At 62.7% G+C, this 12,108-nt stretch overlaps 1 protein-coding gene across 11 annotated transcripts in view; it reads right to left on the bottom strand.

Annotated features, from left to right (window-relative positions):
- Positions 1-155: 155 nt before the first annotated feature.
- Positions 156-12,108, bottom strand: part of DGKZ (diacylglycerol kinase zeta) — a 43,865-nt gene continuing 31,912 nt past the window's right edge. For 7 of the 11 annotated variants that reach the window (XM_061381312.1, XM_061381314.1, XM_061381316.1 and 4 more), the window contains 29 exons: positions 11,902-11,997; positions 11,559-11,636; positions 10,295-10,351; positions 10,106-10,174; positions 9,268-9,339; positions 9,046-9,162; positions 8,877-8,948; positions 8,492-8,587; positions 8,170-8,252; positions 7,994-8,054; positions 7,788-7,901; positions 7,532-7,672; positions 7,027-7,105; positions 6,771-6,826; positions 6,548-6,610; positions 6,373-6,446; positions 6,173-6,284; positions 5,530-5,729; positions 5,263-5,363; positions 5,095-5,174; positions 4,936-5,005; positions 4,778-4,818; positions 4,133-4,272; positions 2,452-2,483; positions 2,157-2,200; positions 1,591-1,711; positions 1,477-1,510; positions 1,130-1,229; positions 156-871 (listed from right to left, as the gene is read on the bottom strand). In XM_061381312.1, the coding sequence (XP_061237296.1) occupies positions 755-871; positions 1,130-1,229; positions 1,477-1,510; positions 1,591-1,711; positions 2,157-2,200; positions 2,452-2,483; positions 4,133-4,272; positions 4,778-4,818; positions 4,936-5,005; positions 5,095-5,174; positions 5,263-5,363; positions 5,530-5,729; positions 6,173-6,284; positions 6,373-6,446; positions 6,548-6,610; positions 6,771-6,826; positions 7,027-7,105; positions 7,532-7,672; positions 7,788-7,901; positions 7,994-8,054; positions 8,170-8,252; positions 8,492-8,587; positions 8,877-8,948; positions 9,046-9,162; positions 9,268-9,339; positions 10,106-10,174; positions 10,295-10,351; positions 11,559-11,636; positions 11,902-11,997 (2,520 nt within the window). In that variant the 3' untranslated portion in view covers positions 156-754. The remainder of the gene's footprint in view (positions 872-1,129; positions 1,230-1,476; positions 1,511-1,590; positions 1,712-2,156; positions 2,201-2,451; positions 2,484-4,132; positions 4,273-4,777; positions 4,819-4,935; positions 5,006-5,094; positions 5,175-5,262; positions 5,364-5,529; positions 5,730-6,172; positions 6,285-6,372; positions 6,447-6,547; positions 6,611-6,770; positions 6,827-7,026; positions 7,106-7,531; positions 7,673-7,787; positions 7,902-7,993; positions 8,055-8,169; positions 8,253-8,491; positions 8,588-8,876; positions 8,949-9,045; positions 9,163-9,267; positions 9,340-10,105; positions 10,175-10,294; positions 10,352-11,558; positions 11,637-11,901; positions 11,998-12,108) is intronic. The other 4 variants (XM_061381313.1, XM_061381315.1, XM_061381317.1 and 1 more) reach the window with 1 other exon arrangement.

The raw sequence follows: 12,108 nt of genomic DNA, 5'->3' as shown, positions 1-12,108 counted from the left end.
CCCTCAGACCCCACCCCTACACAGGAATCAGGACCCCCTGAAATGGGTCTGCGTTCATGGCATCCAGTCCCTCAACCCTGCGGGTAACCCAGCAGATCCCACTGCTTCAGGAAGACCCCCCCCCACCCCCACCCCAAAAAAAGAAAAGCAGAAAGGAAAAAAAAATACACTTTACTGAGTCACACCCAGCTGTAAACATGTCACCATGAGGGAGCCCCATCCCAACCCCCAGGCCACAGAGTCGGAGGTGAAATGACAGGGTTTGGGAGGAGGGTCACAGGGGAGGTGCTAAGCAGGGCAGCGGGCAGGCAGATGCAGCAGAAGACCCCGGGTCGGGGTGGGGGGTCAGGGCAGGAGAGGGGGCTGAGCCCCCAGGAGCCTCAGAGTGACAGTCCCAAAGGGCTGGGAGGCTTACGAAGCCTCTTCCTGGGGGCTTCCTCAAGGCCCTCTGCCCTCCTGGCTGCGGCCCTTGAACTCCACGGCCCCCATAGCAGTGGGCCCCCCCCAGTGCCATGCCCCCACCACCAGGCCTGCCCAGCCCAGTCCAGTTTCCTGGTCCCCTGTGAGCCTCCCTCCGGGTTAGGCTGTGGCCTCAGGGGACGGGGTGAGACCCCCCCAGCTCCTCAGAGTCCAGCCCTAGGTCTGGGCAGCTCCTCAGGGAACAGCACGCGGCTCCTTCCCTGGGGCCGGGTCCCTCTGTGGCCGTCTGAATGGAATGTGGCAGCGCGGAGGCCAGGAGGGGGCTGGCCGGCCCTCACACCGCTGTCTCCTGGTCCTCCCGCTGGATCATCTGGTAATGCTGCCGGTTTTCCAGGTACGCCGCCAGTTCCGTGTCCTGAGCCTTCTCCGCTCTCTGCCGGGGAGTGTCACCCTGGATGGGAGCGGGGGCGGGGAGCTGCCATCACCTCAGGAGCCTGTTGGCCCCAACAGACTAGAAAGCAGGGCGCTTCCCTCGGGAGAAGCTGCCTTCTGTGATCTCAAGTTTGGGGTTCGGGCTGTGTTGAAGGCCAGCTCTGAATCCCCCGAGGCCGCCCTCCCCCAGGCTCCCCTCTCCCATGGGCGGAGTTCAGGGAAGGGTGGCTCTGTGTCTGCGTGGATTCCTCCGTGCCCGCCCTGCCCCTCTGCTCACCTGCTGGTCAGTCTTCATGAGCGAGGCCCCGGCCTCCACGATGTAGTGGCAGATGGTGCGCTGGCCCAGGGCTGCCGCCTGGTGCAGGCAGGTCTCCCCGCTGGGGGAACAGGGGCTGGCTGTGGACCCCATCCAGTCCTCTGGGCCCTCCTGTCTCCTCGGGGGCCATCAGAAGGGGCAGGAAGTGTGGGGTCCTGGGGCGGGACGGTGGGGGGAGGGTGGCCCAGAGGGTGACAGATGTGGCCAGGAAGGGTTTTATGGGCTCTGACAGGATCCACTCGGAGGGGCTAGATGAAGCCTGGGTGGTTTCCAGGGTAACTGGGGTCCTGCCCTGCCCAGATACTCACTTTTCCTCCACGGCATCAAGGATCTCAGTGGGCGCTGGAGAAGGGCGGGGGTAAGAGGTTAGAGAGGCCCAGCAGCCTCCCCGCGGCCCCGGGGGCCCCAGGGGCACAGCTCACCGTGCTCCAGCAGGTAGCGGACCACTTCCTTGCTGCCGGTGCTGACCGCGTGGTGCAGGAGCGTGCGGCTCCGCTCATCACGGTGCATAAGGTCACCCCCAGCTCGGTGCAGCTCCTGGAGCTGGGGGCAGGAGGCAGGGCAAGGCTGGGGCACCTCGAGACCACCCTCCTTCCCACCACAGAAACGCCCCTCCAACTCACACAGGCCCCAGGCTCCCTAGAGGTCTCCAGGGGTCTTTTGGGAGTGCAAGGGAGAGACATTGGGCATCTCTCATCCCAGGTGCCCTTGGACTCCCTGGGAGCCTTGGAGCCTGTGGTTCCTCTAAGACTCGCTCCTTTCTGTGCCCTGGGGACAGACGGACTGAGCTAGGAAGCCCCTAAGGAGGGACAATGATTGTGGGCGGGGCGGGGCAGACTGGAACAATCACACGGAGACCCCCCCAGAGGGCCAGGTCAAGACAGATGACTGCATCTTGACCAAGCAGCTCCTGGCCCAGCCAGAGGCCCCACTCCCCAGGCCCCGTTGGGGCTGCCAAGGGGAAGAAGCCCGAGCCTGGCACTAGTACCTTACAGAAATCGTTCCTCTTTGCAGCCTCGATGAGCTCTTCACCTGCTCGGAACACCAGCCTGTTACACTCTGGCACGGGAGGCCTTGGCTTGCATCAGTGCATGAACATGTATGTGATGTATTATTGTGCAAAGCGGGCCTGAGGGGCACGTGTGCGGAGGGCTGTGGCAAACGTGACTATAGCTATGTTGGTGTGAGACTGTGTATGGGCTCCACCTCGCCCCACCCCACCCCACTGAGCCTGGGTCCTCTGATCAGGGAGGAAGCAGGGGCCCTGCAGGGAGAGGCCTCACCTGTAGGGGGCGCAGCGTCCCCTGGCAGTGACCTGCAAACAGAGCAGATGTGACGGGGTGACATAATGAGATGTGATGGGTGACATGAGGTGTGACAGGATGAGATCTGACATGAGATGTGGCAGGGTGACATGACGAGATGTGATGATGTAACAGGATGAGATGTGACAACGACTTGAGGTGACAGGGTGACAGGATGTGACAAGATGACATGAAATGACAGGGTGACATGAGATGTGACAGGGTGACAGGATGTGACAAGGTGACGAGATGTGACAGGGTGATAGGATGAGATGTGATGGGGTAACATGATATGTGACAGGGTGACAGGATGTGACAAGGTGACAAGATGTGAGGGTGACAGGGACATGAGATGTGACAAGGTGACAGGATGTGACAAGGTGACATGATATGTGACAGGGTGACAGGATGAGATGACAAGGTGATGAGATGAGGGTGATAGGATGAGATGTGATGGGGTAACATGATATGTGACAGGGTGACAGGATGTGACAAGGTGACAAGATGTGAGGGTGACAGGGACATGAGATGTGACAAGGTGACAGGATGTGACAAGGTGACATGATATGTGACAGGGTGACAGGATGAGATGACAAGGTGATGAGATGAGGGTGACAGGATGAGATGTGATGGGGTAACATGATATGTGACAGGGTGACAGGAGGTGACAAGGTGACGAGATGTGAGGGTGACAGGGACATGAGATGTGACAAGGTGACAGGATGTGACAGGTGACATGTGACAGGGTGACAGGATGAGATGTGATGGGGTAACATGATATGTAAGGGTGACAGGATGAGATGACAAGGTGACGAGATGAGGGTGACAGAATGAGCTGTGACAAGGTGACATGAGATGTGACAGTGACAGGACGTGACAAGGTGACATGAAATGACAGGGTGACAGGATGAGATGTGCCAGGGTGTGGCAGGGTGAGATGTGGCAGGGTGACGTGGCTACAGCACAGGCCCAGCTTGTTGCCCTCCCCAGCCCCAGCCCGGGGCACCCTTGGTTCATTCAACAGTTTATTGAGTGCCTCCTGCATGTCAAGTGCTGTTCTGGGCACCAGCAACACAGCCGTGAACAAGACAGGTGGAGAACTTGCTCTCAGGGAGCTTACATTCTAGTCAGAGAGACAAAGTCAGACAAACGAGTAAACACAGTGTTCTGGAACAGGGAGTGTAGAAGAACGGGAGACTGGGTGGTGTGATTGAACAGCAACTTCAGGGGGGCTCCCGAGAGACTGCGGAGAAGGCACACCCAAGCTGAGACGTGAGTGGAGGGTGAAGATCAGGGAGGCAATGACAAGTCCAGAGGTGGGCAAACAAGACGGCAAAGAATGGACAGGTGAGCGGGGCTGCCCTGTGGTGGTGGTGGAGGGCACAGGTGCCCAGGGTGAAGTGACCAGGAGCAAGGCAGGGCACGTGCCCACAGGGTGCTGGGGGAGAGCAGGAGGCCAGGGGGCTGCAAGGCGCTCTGATGAGGGTGTGGGTGGCCAGGAGGGAGCCCAGGTGTCCGGCCACCACAGCGGGGCGGATGCTGGCCGGTGGGGCGGAGGGCTCATGGCCCGGCCACGGCCGGGGTGGGGGAGGAGGGGTTTCAGTTGGCTGTCCTTTGGGGCAATGGTAGGGGGGAGGGTTGGCTGAGGCTCGGGACTCACCGGGATGTGGGGGAGCAGGGCGAGGTGGGGAGAGGGGACGTGGGGGTGGGGAGGTCAGGACGGGCAGATGCCCCCAGCAGCTCAGGGTCCAGGATATAAATCTCGTCCTGTGCGATCTCGGTCACGTAGTTGAGGTGTTCCTACGGGGTTGGGGGGGAAGGTTGGGCTGAGGGTCAGGGCCCTGCAGGGCAGCCGATGGGGGGTGCAGGGGGACGCCAGGCCAGCAGACCTGGAAAAGCCGCGGCCGTGAGGTGGAACACTGATGGGGCAGCCAGGCCTGTGGCCCTGCCAGCCCCCACCCCACCCCACCCCACCCCACCCCCTCCTCTCCCTTCCTGCCCCAGATCCCCTGACCTCACACAGGGGGTCCCCAGCTTGCAGCCCCTTCCCACGGCTAAGCCTTTACCGGGTGCCCCTGTCTCTGACCCAAAGCACCTTTCCTTCAGTGTCTGGCTGGAAGATGCCTGTGCTTTGAGGCTCCCCCACAACCCAACCCCGTGAGCCCAGCTTCTCACTGTCAGCACCATCCCTGTGCACTGCCCATCGGTGGACACGGGTGTGCCCGGCCATGCAGGGTGGCCAAACAGGACAGGTGACATGGGGGCCTGGAGCCAGCGGTTTTCGGAGCAGACCTTGAGTGCTTACCTGGGCCCTGTCGATTCTGTAGAAGCGGCTGGCAGTGGTGGCTGTGGGGAGAGGGCTAGGTGAGGAAGGTGGCCCCCTATCCAGGCCCAGGTCTCCAGCCGCCCCACCCAGGACTGCCAAGGGACGGGGCGGGACCCGGCCCTTCAGGGGCCACTCACCATCGAGGAAGCACCACTTGGGGGACAGTTTCTGGCACATCGGGGACTTGGCTCCAGCACCTTCGGGCTCCTGGCAAGAGAGGCAGAGGCCGGGGCTGAAGGCCACCAGAACCTGGGCCGGCGGGGCCCCGTTGGGCAGGCCCTGGCCCCACCCCTCACCTGCCGGAGCCTCTCGATGTGAGCGCGGCACAGCTCCAGGTCGCTGTCTCCTGGGACCACCACAGTGCCCAGCGGCACGGCTGCAGGGCAGGGCGGCCGTCAGCAGCGGGCTGCACCCCAGCCCGGGCCCCGCCCTCAGCACCCCCTCCCCGCCCCCCTGCCACTCACAAGCCTCTTTGAGCTGCTCCTTGTCGTAGTGCAGGGCCTCGTAGTCGTGCATGCTGACCCTGCTCACCTGGACTCGCAGCTGCTCCGGCACCGGCTGCTGGCTGCAGGCAGGCGACCACGTGGCGCTCGGCAAGGGCCCTCATGTACCGCCCCCCGCCCCAGCTGCCCCGGGGTACTGTTAGCCTCCTTCCCAGAGGGAAAAACTGAGGCTGGGGAGGGGCACAGTTTCTGGGGCCCAGGGCATGTGGGCGGGGCGGGGGGACATACTCGCTGTGCAGGGGGGCGGCGCTCCGCCGCTTGGCCTTCTGCACCATGGTGGCCTGGTTGCGCAGGGCAATGCGGATGCGCGAGGCTGCGAGCTTGCAGGGCTCACCGTCCACCTGCACCGGGATGGCTTTGGACGTGGTGAGCAGCACCTCTCGGCACTGCGTCAGCCGCTCGCCGTGCCCGCCCACCTGCAGCGCAGCCTGTGGGCACAGGAGGCTCAGGGTCAGGGGCCAGGGGCCGGCAGGACCGCAGGCTTTCCTTTTCCCAGGCTGGAGAACAAAGTGAGTAATCCCCCACCCAACGGAGAGCAGAGGAGGGTGAGACCCCAGCCAGAGAAAGGAGGTGAGGGTGAATTCTCCAGTCCTGGCCAATGAAAAGGAATTTGGTGACCCCCTTCCGTTATTTTTATTTTTTTATATTTATCTGGCTGCTTTGGATCTCAGTTTTGTCACACATGCTTAGTTGCCCTGAGGCATGTGGGAACTTAGGTCCCCCCAAAGGGATCAAACTCATGTCCCCTGCATTGCAAAGTGGATTCTTAACCACTGGACCACCAGGAAAGGCATCCCCTTCCATCTTGGGGCCAGTGCCAGGGGCAAGGCAGGCCTGGAGCTCCAGGTGGGCCCCATGCTGGCTTACTCACCAGGGAGGTCATGGTAAAGCCGATGACCTCGAGGTAGCCATCGTCGTGCCGCTGGGGCTCAAAGTCATGGTGCTCCCCAGGGTGGCCCCAGGGCATGGTGCCCGCGCAGTACCTGGAGGGGAGGGCACCGCCATGGGCTTCAGAGGACGGGAGTGCAGGACAGGGACAGCAGGGCCCACCCAACACCCTCCCCTCCTCACCTGGGGATGTTCAAGAAAACAATGCACTGGGGTTTCAGGTCCTGAATCTTGGGGGTCAGGTCAGTCCCATCACACTGCAGGCAGGAACGGGCGGACGGGGTTGAGGGCATATGCACCCAGGGGGTATCCCTCCCGCCGGACCCACCCACCCTGCCTGCGGGCACAGCCCGCTCACCACCACGCGGATGTGCTTGGCCAAGTCCTTGGAGCTGCCCATCAGGAAGTCAGAGAAGGCTGTCTGTGGGAGACAGAGGGCGTCACCATCTGGTAACAGGGCATGTCCTTCCCGCTGCCGTACAGGGGTCCTGAGGCCTGGTGGACACGGGTGGGTGGGGGCATGGGTGGGAGAACGGGTGGGCGTGGCAACGGCTCGGCGCAGCGGCAGGCCCCGGACTCACCCCGGCGTAGAACATCTTATTCCGGAAGCGGCTGTTGAACTTCTCCGGGTTGGCCTCTGGGTGGTGACAAGAAATAGGGGACAGTCAGCTGCTCTGAGCCTGTTGGGGCTTTCCAATCTGGGCTTGGGCGGGATGGCTGATGACGGACGAAAGCCTTGTACTGGCAGGGGCAAGGTCTGGCCATCTCGGGGCCCCTCCTGGGCTCCCCCCCACCACCACCACCCGCGGGTGGCCTCCTCAGCAAAGACGCGCCCACCTCGAGACTCGTGGAACTCCAGGGTGACGTGGGCGTCAAAGCCCAGGCTGAAGTAGTTGTTGAAGACATCCAGAGGCAGCTGGAGGAGGGCCAAGGGACAGGAATGAGGGGCTCCCGCATGCACCCTGCACCTCCCCACAGCCACCTCTGCAGAAAAGGGGCCTTGGCCCAACCTTCTCAGCTCCCGGGGAGCCCCGTCAAGCGCCTGCACACCAAAGTGGCCTATGCCCAGCTGGCTTCTCTTCCCAGGCCTCGCCCGCCCCCCAACACACGACTCCTCCCTGACGGGCCTCACACGCGCCAGGCCCTGGCTCTGTGTGCTGCTGAGAACCAGTGGTGCCTGGCTGTAGCAGGTGCTTAGTAAGATGTGCTGAGAGGCTGCAGACAACTCTCCTGTGAGCTGAGGACTACCATTCCCTCTTCCCAAGGAGAGGCCGAAGTCTGGTGACACAAAGACTTGCCCCAGATCCCACACACCCCCAGCTCTCCCCCACAGTGGACCCACCTGGTCGGTGGCCCCCTCATCTCGATCCTCGGGCCCCGCCTCGGGGTTGGGCTCCGCATGGAGGTCCCAGCGGTCCAGCTGTACCACGTTGCCCTCCTCCACATGGGACAGGATCTTGGACACAGGCTCGTCGGTGTAGCCCTGGGGTGGGGTGGGGCGGGGGGCGGCGGGAACTGAGCTCCTCTGGGGTCTGGGCCTCCCCCGGTACCCTGCCCCCCTCCATCCCCGGCTCCCTGCCCCGTCCGTGGGCGCTCACCCCGCCCCAGTTGAGGGTGCGGGCCAAGTCATTGCCAGTGCCCAGGGGCAGGATGGCGACTGGCGGCGGCGGCTTCAAGCGCAGCTGGTCCAGCGTGGAGAGGATCCAGCCGACCTGGAGGAGCAGGGCAGAGCGGGCCAGGTCGGTGCGGGCCAGGTCGGTGCGGGCGCCCCGGCGGCCCAGCCTCTCAGGCCGTGAGGACTCACCGTGCCGTCACCCCCGCAGGCCAGGATCCGCAGGTTGTGCACTCGGCGATACATCTCCAGCCTGGGGTCAGAGGATGGGAACGGGGTCAGAGGGGTCAGGACCCGTGAGCTGTGCCCCGAGAGCGCGCCAGGCCAGCCCTCGCCACCGCCCCCACAGAGCCCTGGCAGGTACTTACGCCTCCCTGGGGCCCCCCTGGCTCAGGTCAAAGACTTGCCGGGGATTCAGATACCAGAGGAAGGACTGGATGATCTTGGCGCCCTGTGGGAGACCAGGAGCCGACAGGGAAGCGGGGAGGCAATCAGGGTGGTGGGCAGAGGTGGGGAGAAGCGCGTGGGCCCAGGAAGAGGCAAGAGGCGGAGGCAGACGGGACTTTCTCCGCATCCCTGGGAGAAAGGGGTGGGGCCAAAGCCAACCTGGGAACACCTGCTGGGGGGAGGGGCTGAGCTAGACCCCACCCCGCCCCAAGGCTCTCAGAGGAGACTGGAGGCTGTGTGTACCTGGTTGCCCCCACTCTTGGGGTTCACGAACACCAGCAGGGGCTTCATGAGGGGGGACGGGGTAGGCCTGATGATGAAGGGTCTCCAGCGGCCCTCCTTGGAGAGAGAGAGAGCCCGTAAGGCTGGTTCCCGCCCTGGGGGACCCTCACCCTGTTCTCCGCGCCCCGGGTGCCCCCGTGAGTATCACCGCAGGGTCAGACCTCACAGTGGGCCTGGCCCCAGAGGAGGACCTGGACCTCTCCCCCTGCTTGGGGGCTCCAGAGCCCAGATTGACCCAGCGACAGCCGCATCGTCAGCTCCAGCGGCGGGGAGGGCCTCAGTGCCCCAAGAAACAGGCCCCCCTCTCCTGTTCCCCTCCGGCTGCCCACCTGGTCCCCAGTCTAACCTCAGGCCCTTTCTTGCTAGACTTCCTCTTGAAGGATGCTCTTTTTTTCTTCTTGCTGGCTTTGAGGGTGTTCTGCGAGGGAAGTGGAGGTGTGGGTGACAAGATGGTTGGGGCTAGGGTGGCTGGCAGACCCTGGGGGTTAGGGTTTCCTGGCGCAGGTGGGACTCACCTGGGGCCTGCGGGCCCGGAGGATCCAGGTGGGGGGGATGACCACAGCGGCGTGGACCCCCAGGGAGCACGGCTCCTCGATCTGCTGCAGCATGAAGCAGGACACCTTGCTGTGGTACTGGAGGGGGTGGGGGGGCGTGGCTGAGCTGGGCCTGGCCGAGACCTGCAGCCCGCACCCCGCGCAGCCCAGGGGACAGCCGGCCGGCAGGGGAGTGGCACTCACTGCTTGCTTGCACCAGGAGCAGCTGATGGCCACGATCTCTTTGCTGTGGAAGGTGAACTTCTGCTGGAAGCCCTGGGAGGCAGAGGGTGGTGAGGGTCCCTGGGGCTGGGCCCAGAGCAGCAGGCCCAGCCCCTTCCTGCCGTCAACATCTCTCTGCCCAGGGCAACTGAGCACTCTTATTTTTTTTTAAAGAAAAGAACTATAAAAGGAGTCCCTGAAGTCATGGGTGCTGAGCCAGGCTGGGTCTCTGAAGTTAACTGCACCATCTGCTGGAAAGGGGTCCATAGATAACTCCTGCCTAACTCCAGTCCCTCCTTCCCAACCCAGGCTCTCAAAGCTCTGTGCAGTAACCATCACAGTCATTCCCTGTTCGTCCTACACTGGTTTATCGCAGGGCCTACTGTGCCCAACGTGCTGGACACTCAGGGTAGATGGAGGGAGAAGGGACAAGGCCCCTAGATCTCTCTGATCCTGAACTTACTGGGGGGTGGGCGGGGGGGACAAGACGGGTCAGTGAAACCTGGGCTGCTGTGGGCTGTGCTCACACCCAGTGGGCCCTCAATGTGCACTGGCTGAGCTAGCGATGGAAAAAGCCTCCATGCTTCTTGAAGGGCTTGCTCACAGCTTCCAAGCGGTCCAGACACACTGCTCTTGGAGGAGAGGCGTTCCTCCCTGCTCTCCCGCTCTGCCCAGGGACCTGGGCGTTCTGGGACTGAGCGGGCACGGCAGACAGAGAGATTGGGCCCAGGACTCTGCCCACGGTCAGGGACGGACGGGCCACATGTGGCGGTGCGGGGGTCGCCGGGACCAGGGCCAGCTTGCTTGGGTGGAGCCTCACCTTCCCGCAGTGCCGACACTTGCCGTCCTGGCGTCGCCGGTGTACCCAGTGGTGCCGCACGAAGGTTGGCTGGCGGAGGAGAGGAGCAGCACTGGGCTGAGTGCTGGGCGGAAGCCCAGAGATGCTCTGGAGTCATTGCCGAGGGGCCCACTTGGGAAACCTGGGGCCCTAACTACCCCGGGTACTTACTTCACGGACGTTCCTGGAGCCCGATTCACGGAAGGATGGCTTACAGCGGAAATTTATCTGTGAAACACGCAGTGACCGCCGAAATGTCAGAACCGCCCCTTGTGGGGTCAGGCACATGGCCACCCTCTTCAGAAGGTGTCACTCAGGAGGCGTCCTCACAAAGGAGGGAGAGGCCCCCCAGCATCCTGGGGGCCCTGAGAACACCAGACACCTCTTCTCAGAGGCCCTCTGGCATCCCTCCTCCTCTCCACTAGCCAGAAGGAAGCTCCCTTCCGCTGCCCAGTCTTCTGGGATGAGGGAGACAGCAAGTTCTGTATCCGTCTTCCCCGCTAAAAGGCAGCAAGGCTGACCCGTCCTGACTCTTCCTCACCCTCCAGCTCTCCCAACTCAGGCACCTGCAGGCAACCCAGCCCATGCTTGTGGACTGGTCCCTGGAGCCGTCAGCCCGTTTGTGGAGTCCTGGTTTATCACCTTAGGGGCTGGTGTGACGGATCTACGGGACTTGGGGCTACAGGCGTCTCTCTTTTCCTCAGGGCCCCTGCTTCGGCCCTAGGAAAACTGTAGGGAAAGTTCACTGTATGAGTTGAGGAGTAGCGGAAGCCGTCTGCGTCAGCCTCGTTCAAGCCATTCCTAGTCCTACAGGATTTTTCTTACGCTGGTCTTGGTTTCTGCTGGTGGGGAGTCCTGCGGGGCCACGGCAGCCCCCCAGTCCCTGGGCCTGGACCCACTCACCCAGCTGTCCTTCTCCCTCCCTCCCTAGAAGTGGGGGGCCCAGACGCGCCCCTAGCTGCAGCTGCTCCGTGGACAATGGTCCCTGGGAAAAGGTCTTTACAGCCCTCCTCCTCTCCACTAGTGGAGGGGACAGGGCCGGGCTTCAGGGCCCACACAGGACTGGCCCAGACAGAGCTGAGGTACAAAGGCTCAGCCCCTTCTAAGTATTAGTTTGGGAACTGATAAAAATGGTATCTCAGCCAGCATTCATGACTTCATCTTGTCTAGTAATAGTCTTATGAACCTCGCTCTGTGCCAGGCTTGTTCTGGGCAGCAGGGACACAGCAGCAAATGAAGGGGGAGCCAGGATGCAAACGCAGGCACTGCGGCTCCAGGGTCCTTGGTTTTTTCACCACTATACATACTGAGGCACCCCTGGCCGGTGTTGTTTGTGTGACGTGAACACACGTGTACAGAGACCTGTGTAGGAGTGCCATGAGGGCTTCAGCAGCCCGAGGGGGAGGGGCAGGAAAGCCTGAACAGCCACGCTCACCTTCTCGAGCTGCTCAATGCAGGGTGTGTGGACCACAATCTTGCAGGCTGCACACTTTCTCCGGGACACTGATTTCTGCTGCGGGAAACAGAAGGTCCCTGAGGCACCGGCCTCAGGGTGCCACCCCACGCCTGCCCCGGCACAGCTGCTCTGGGAGAGCATTGTCGAGCCCCCGTCCCGGCTTCAGGACCCAGTCCCATTCCTCTGGCCACTGGGGGGCAGCCCCCTGCAGGGCGGCTCAGGCGAGAGCCTCGTTCCCACCTTCCCCTGGAAGTGCCTGCCTACAGGGCTTGAGACCCGGCTCCACCACCAGGGGGCGGCCTGCCACACCGCGCTCACTCACCAGCATCTTGGCGACGCAGTACTGCTCTCCGACGTAGCAGAAGTCCCCGGACACGTTGGTCTCAAACCAGATGTGTTCCCCATACGTCGCTGACTCCTGGAGGACGGGACGAGCATGCTCGGTGCACGCCTGCTCTGCTCCCAACCCTCTCCCAAGACAAACCTGCTCCAGCCCTCACAATCTACCTCCCTGCATCCTGCTTTCCCC

The sequence above is a fragment of the Bos javanicus genome, chromosome 15, assembly GCF_032452875.1.
Source record: "Bos javanicus breed banteng chromosome 15, ARS-OSU_banteng_1.0, whole genome shotgun sequence".
Lineage (NCBI taxonomy): Eukaryota > Metazoa > Chordata > Mammalia > Artiodactyla > Bovidae > Bos > Bos javanicus.
This window is presented reverse-complemented; position numbering and strand designations above follow the sequence as displayed.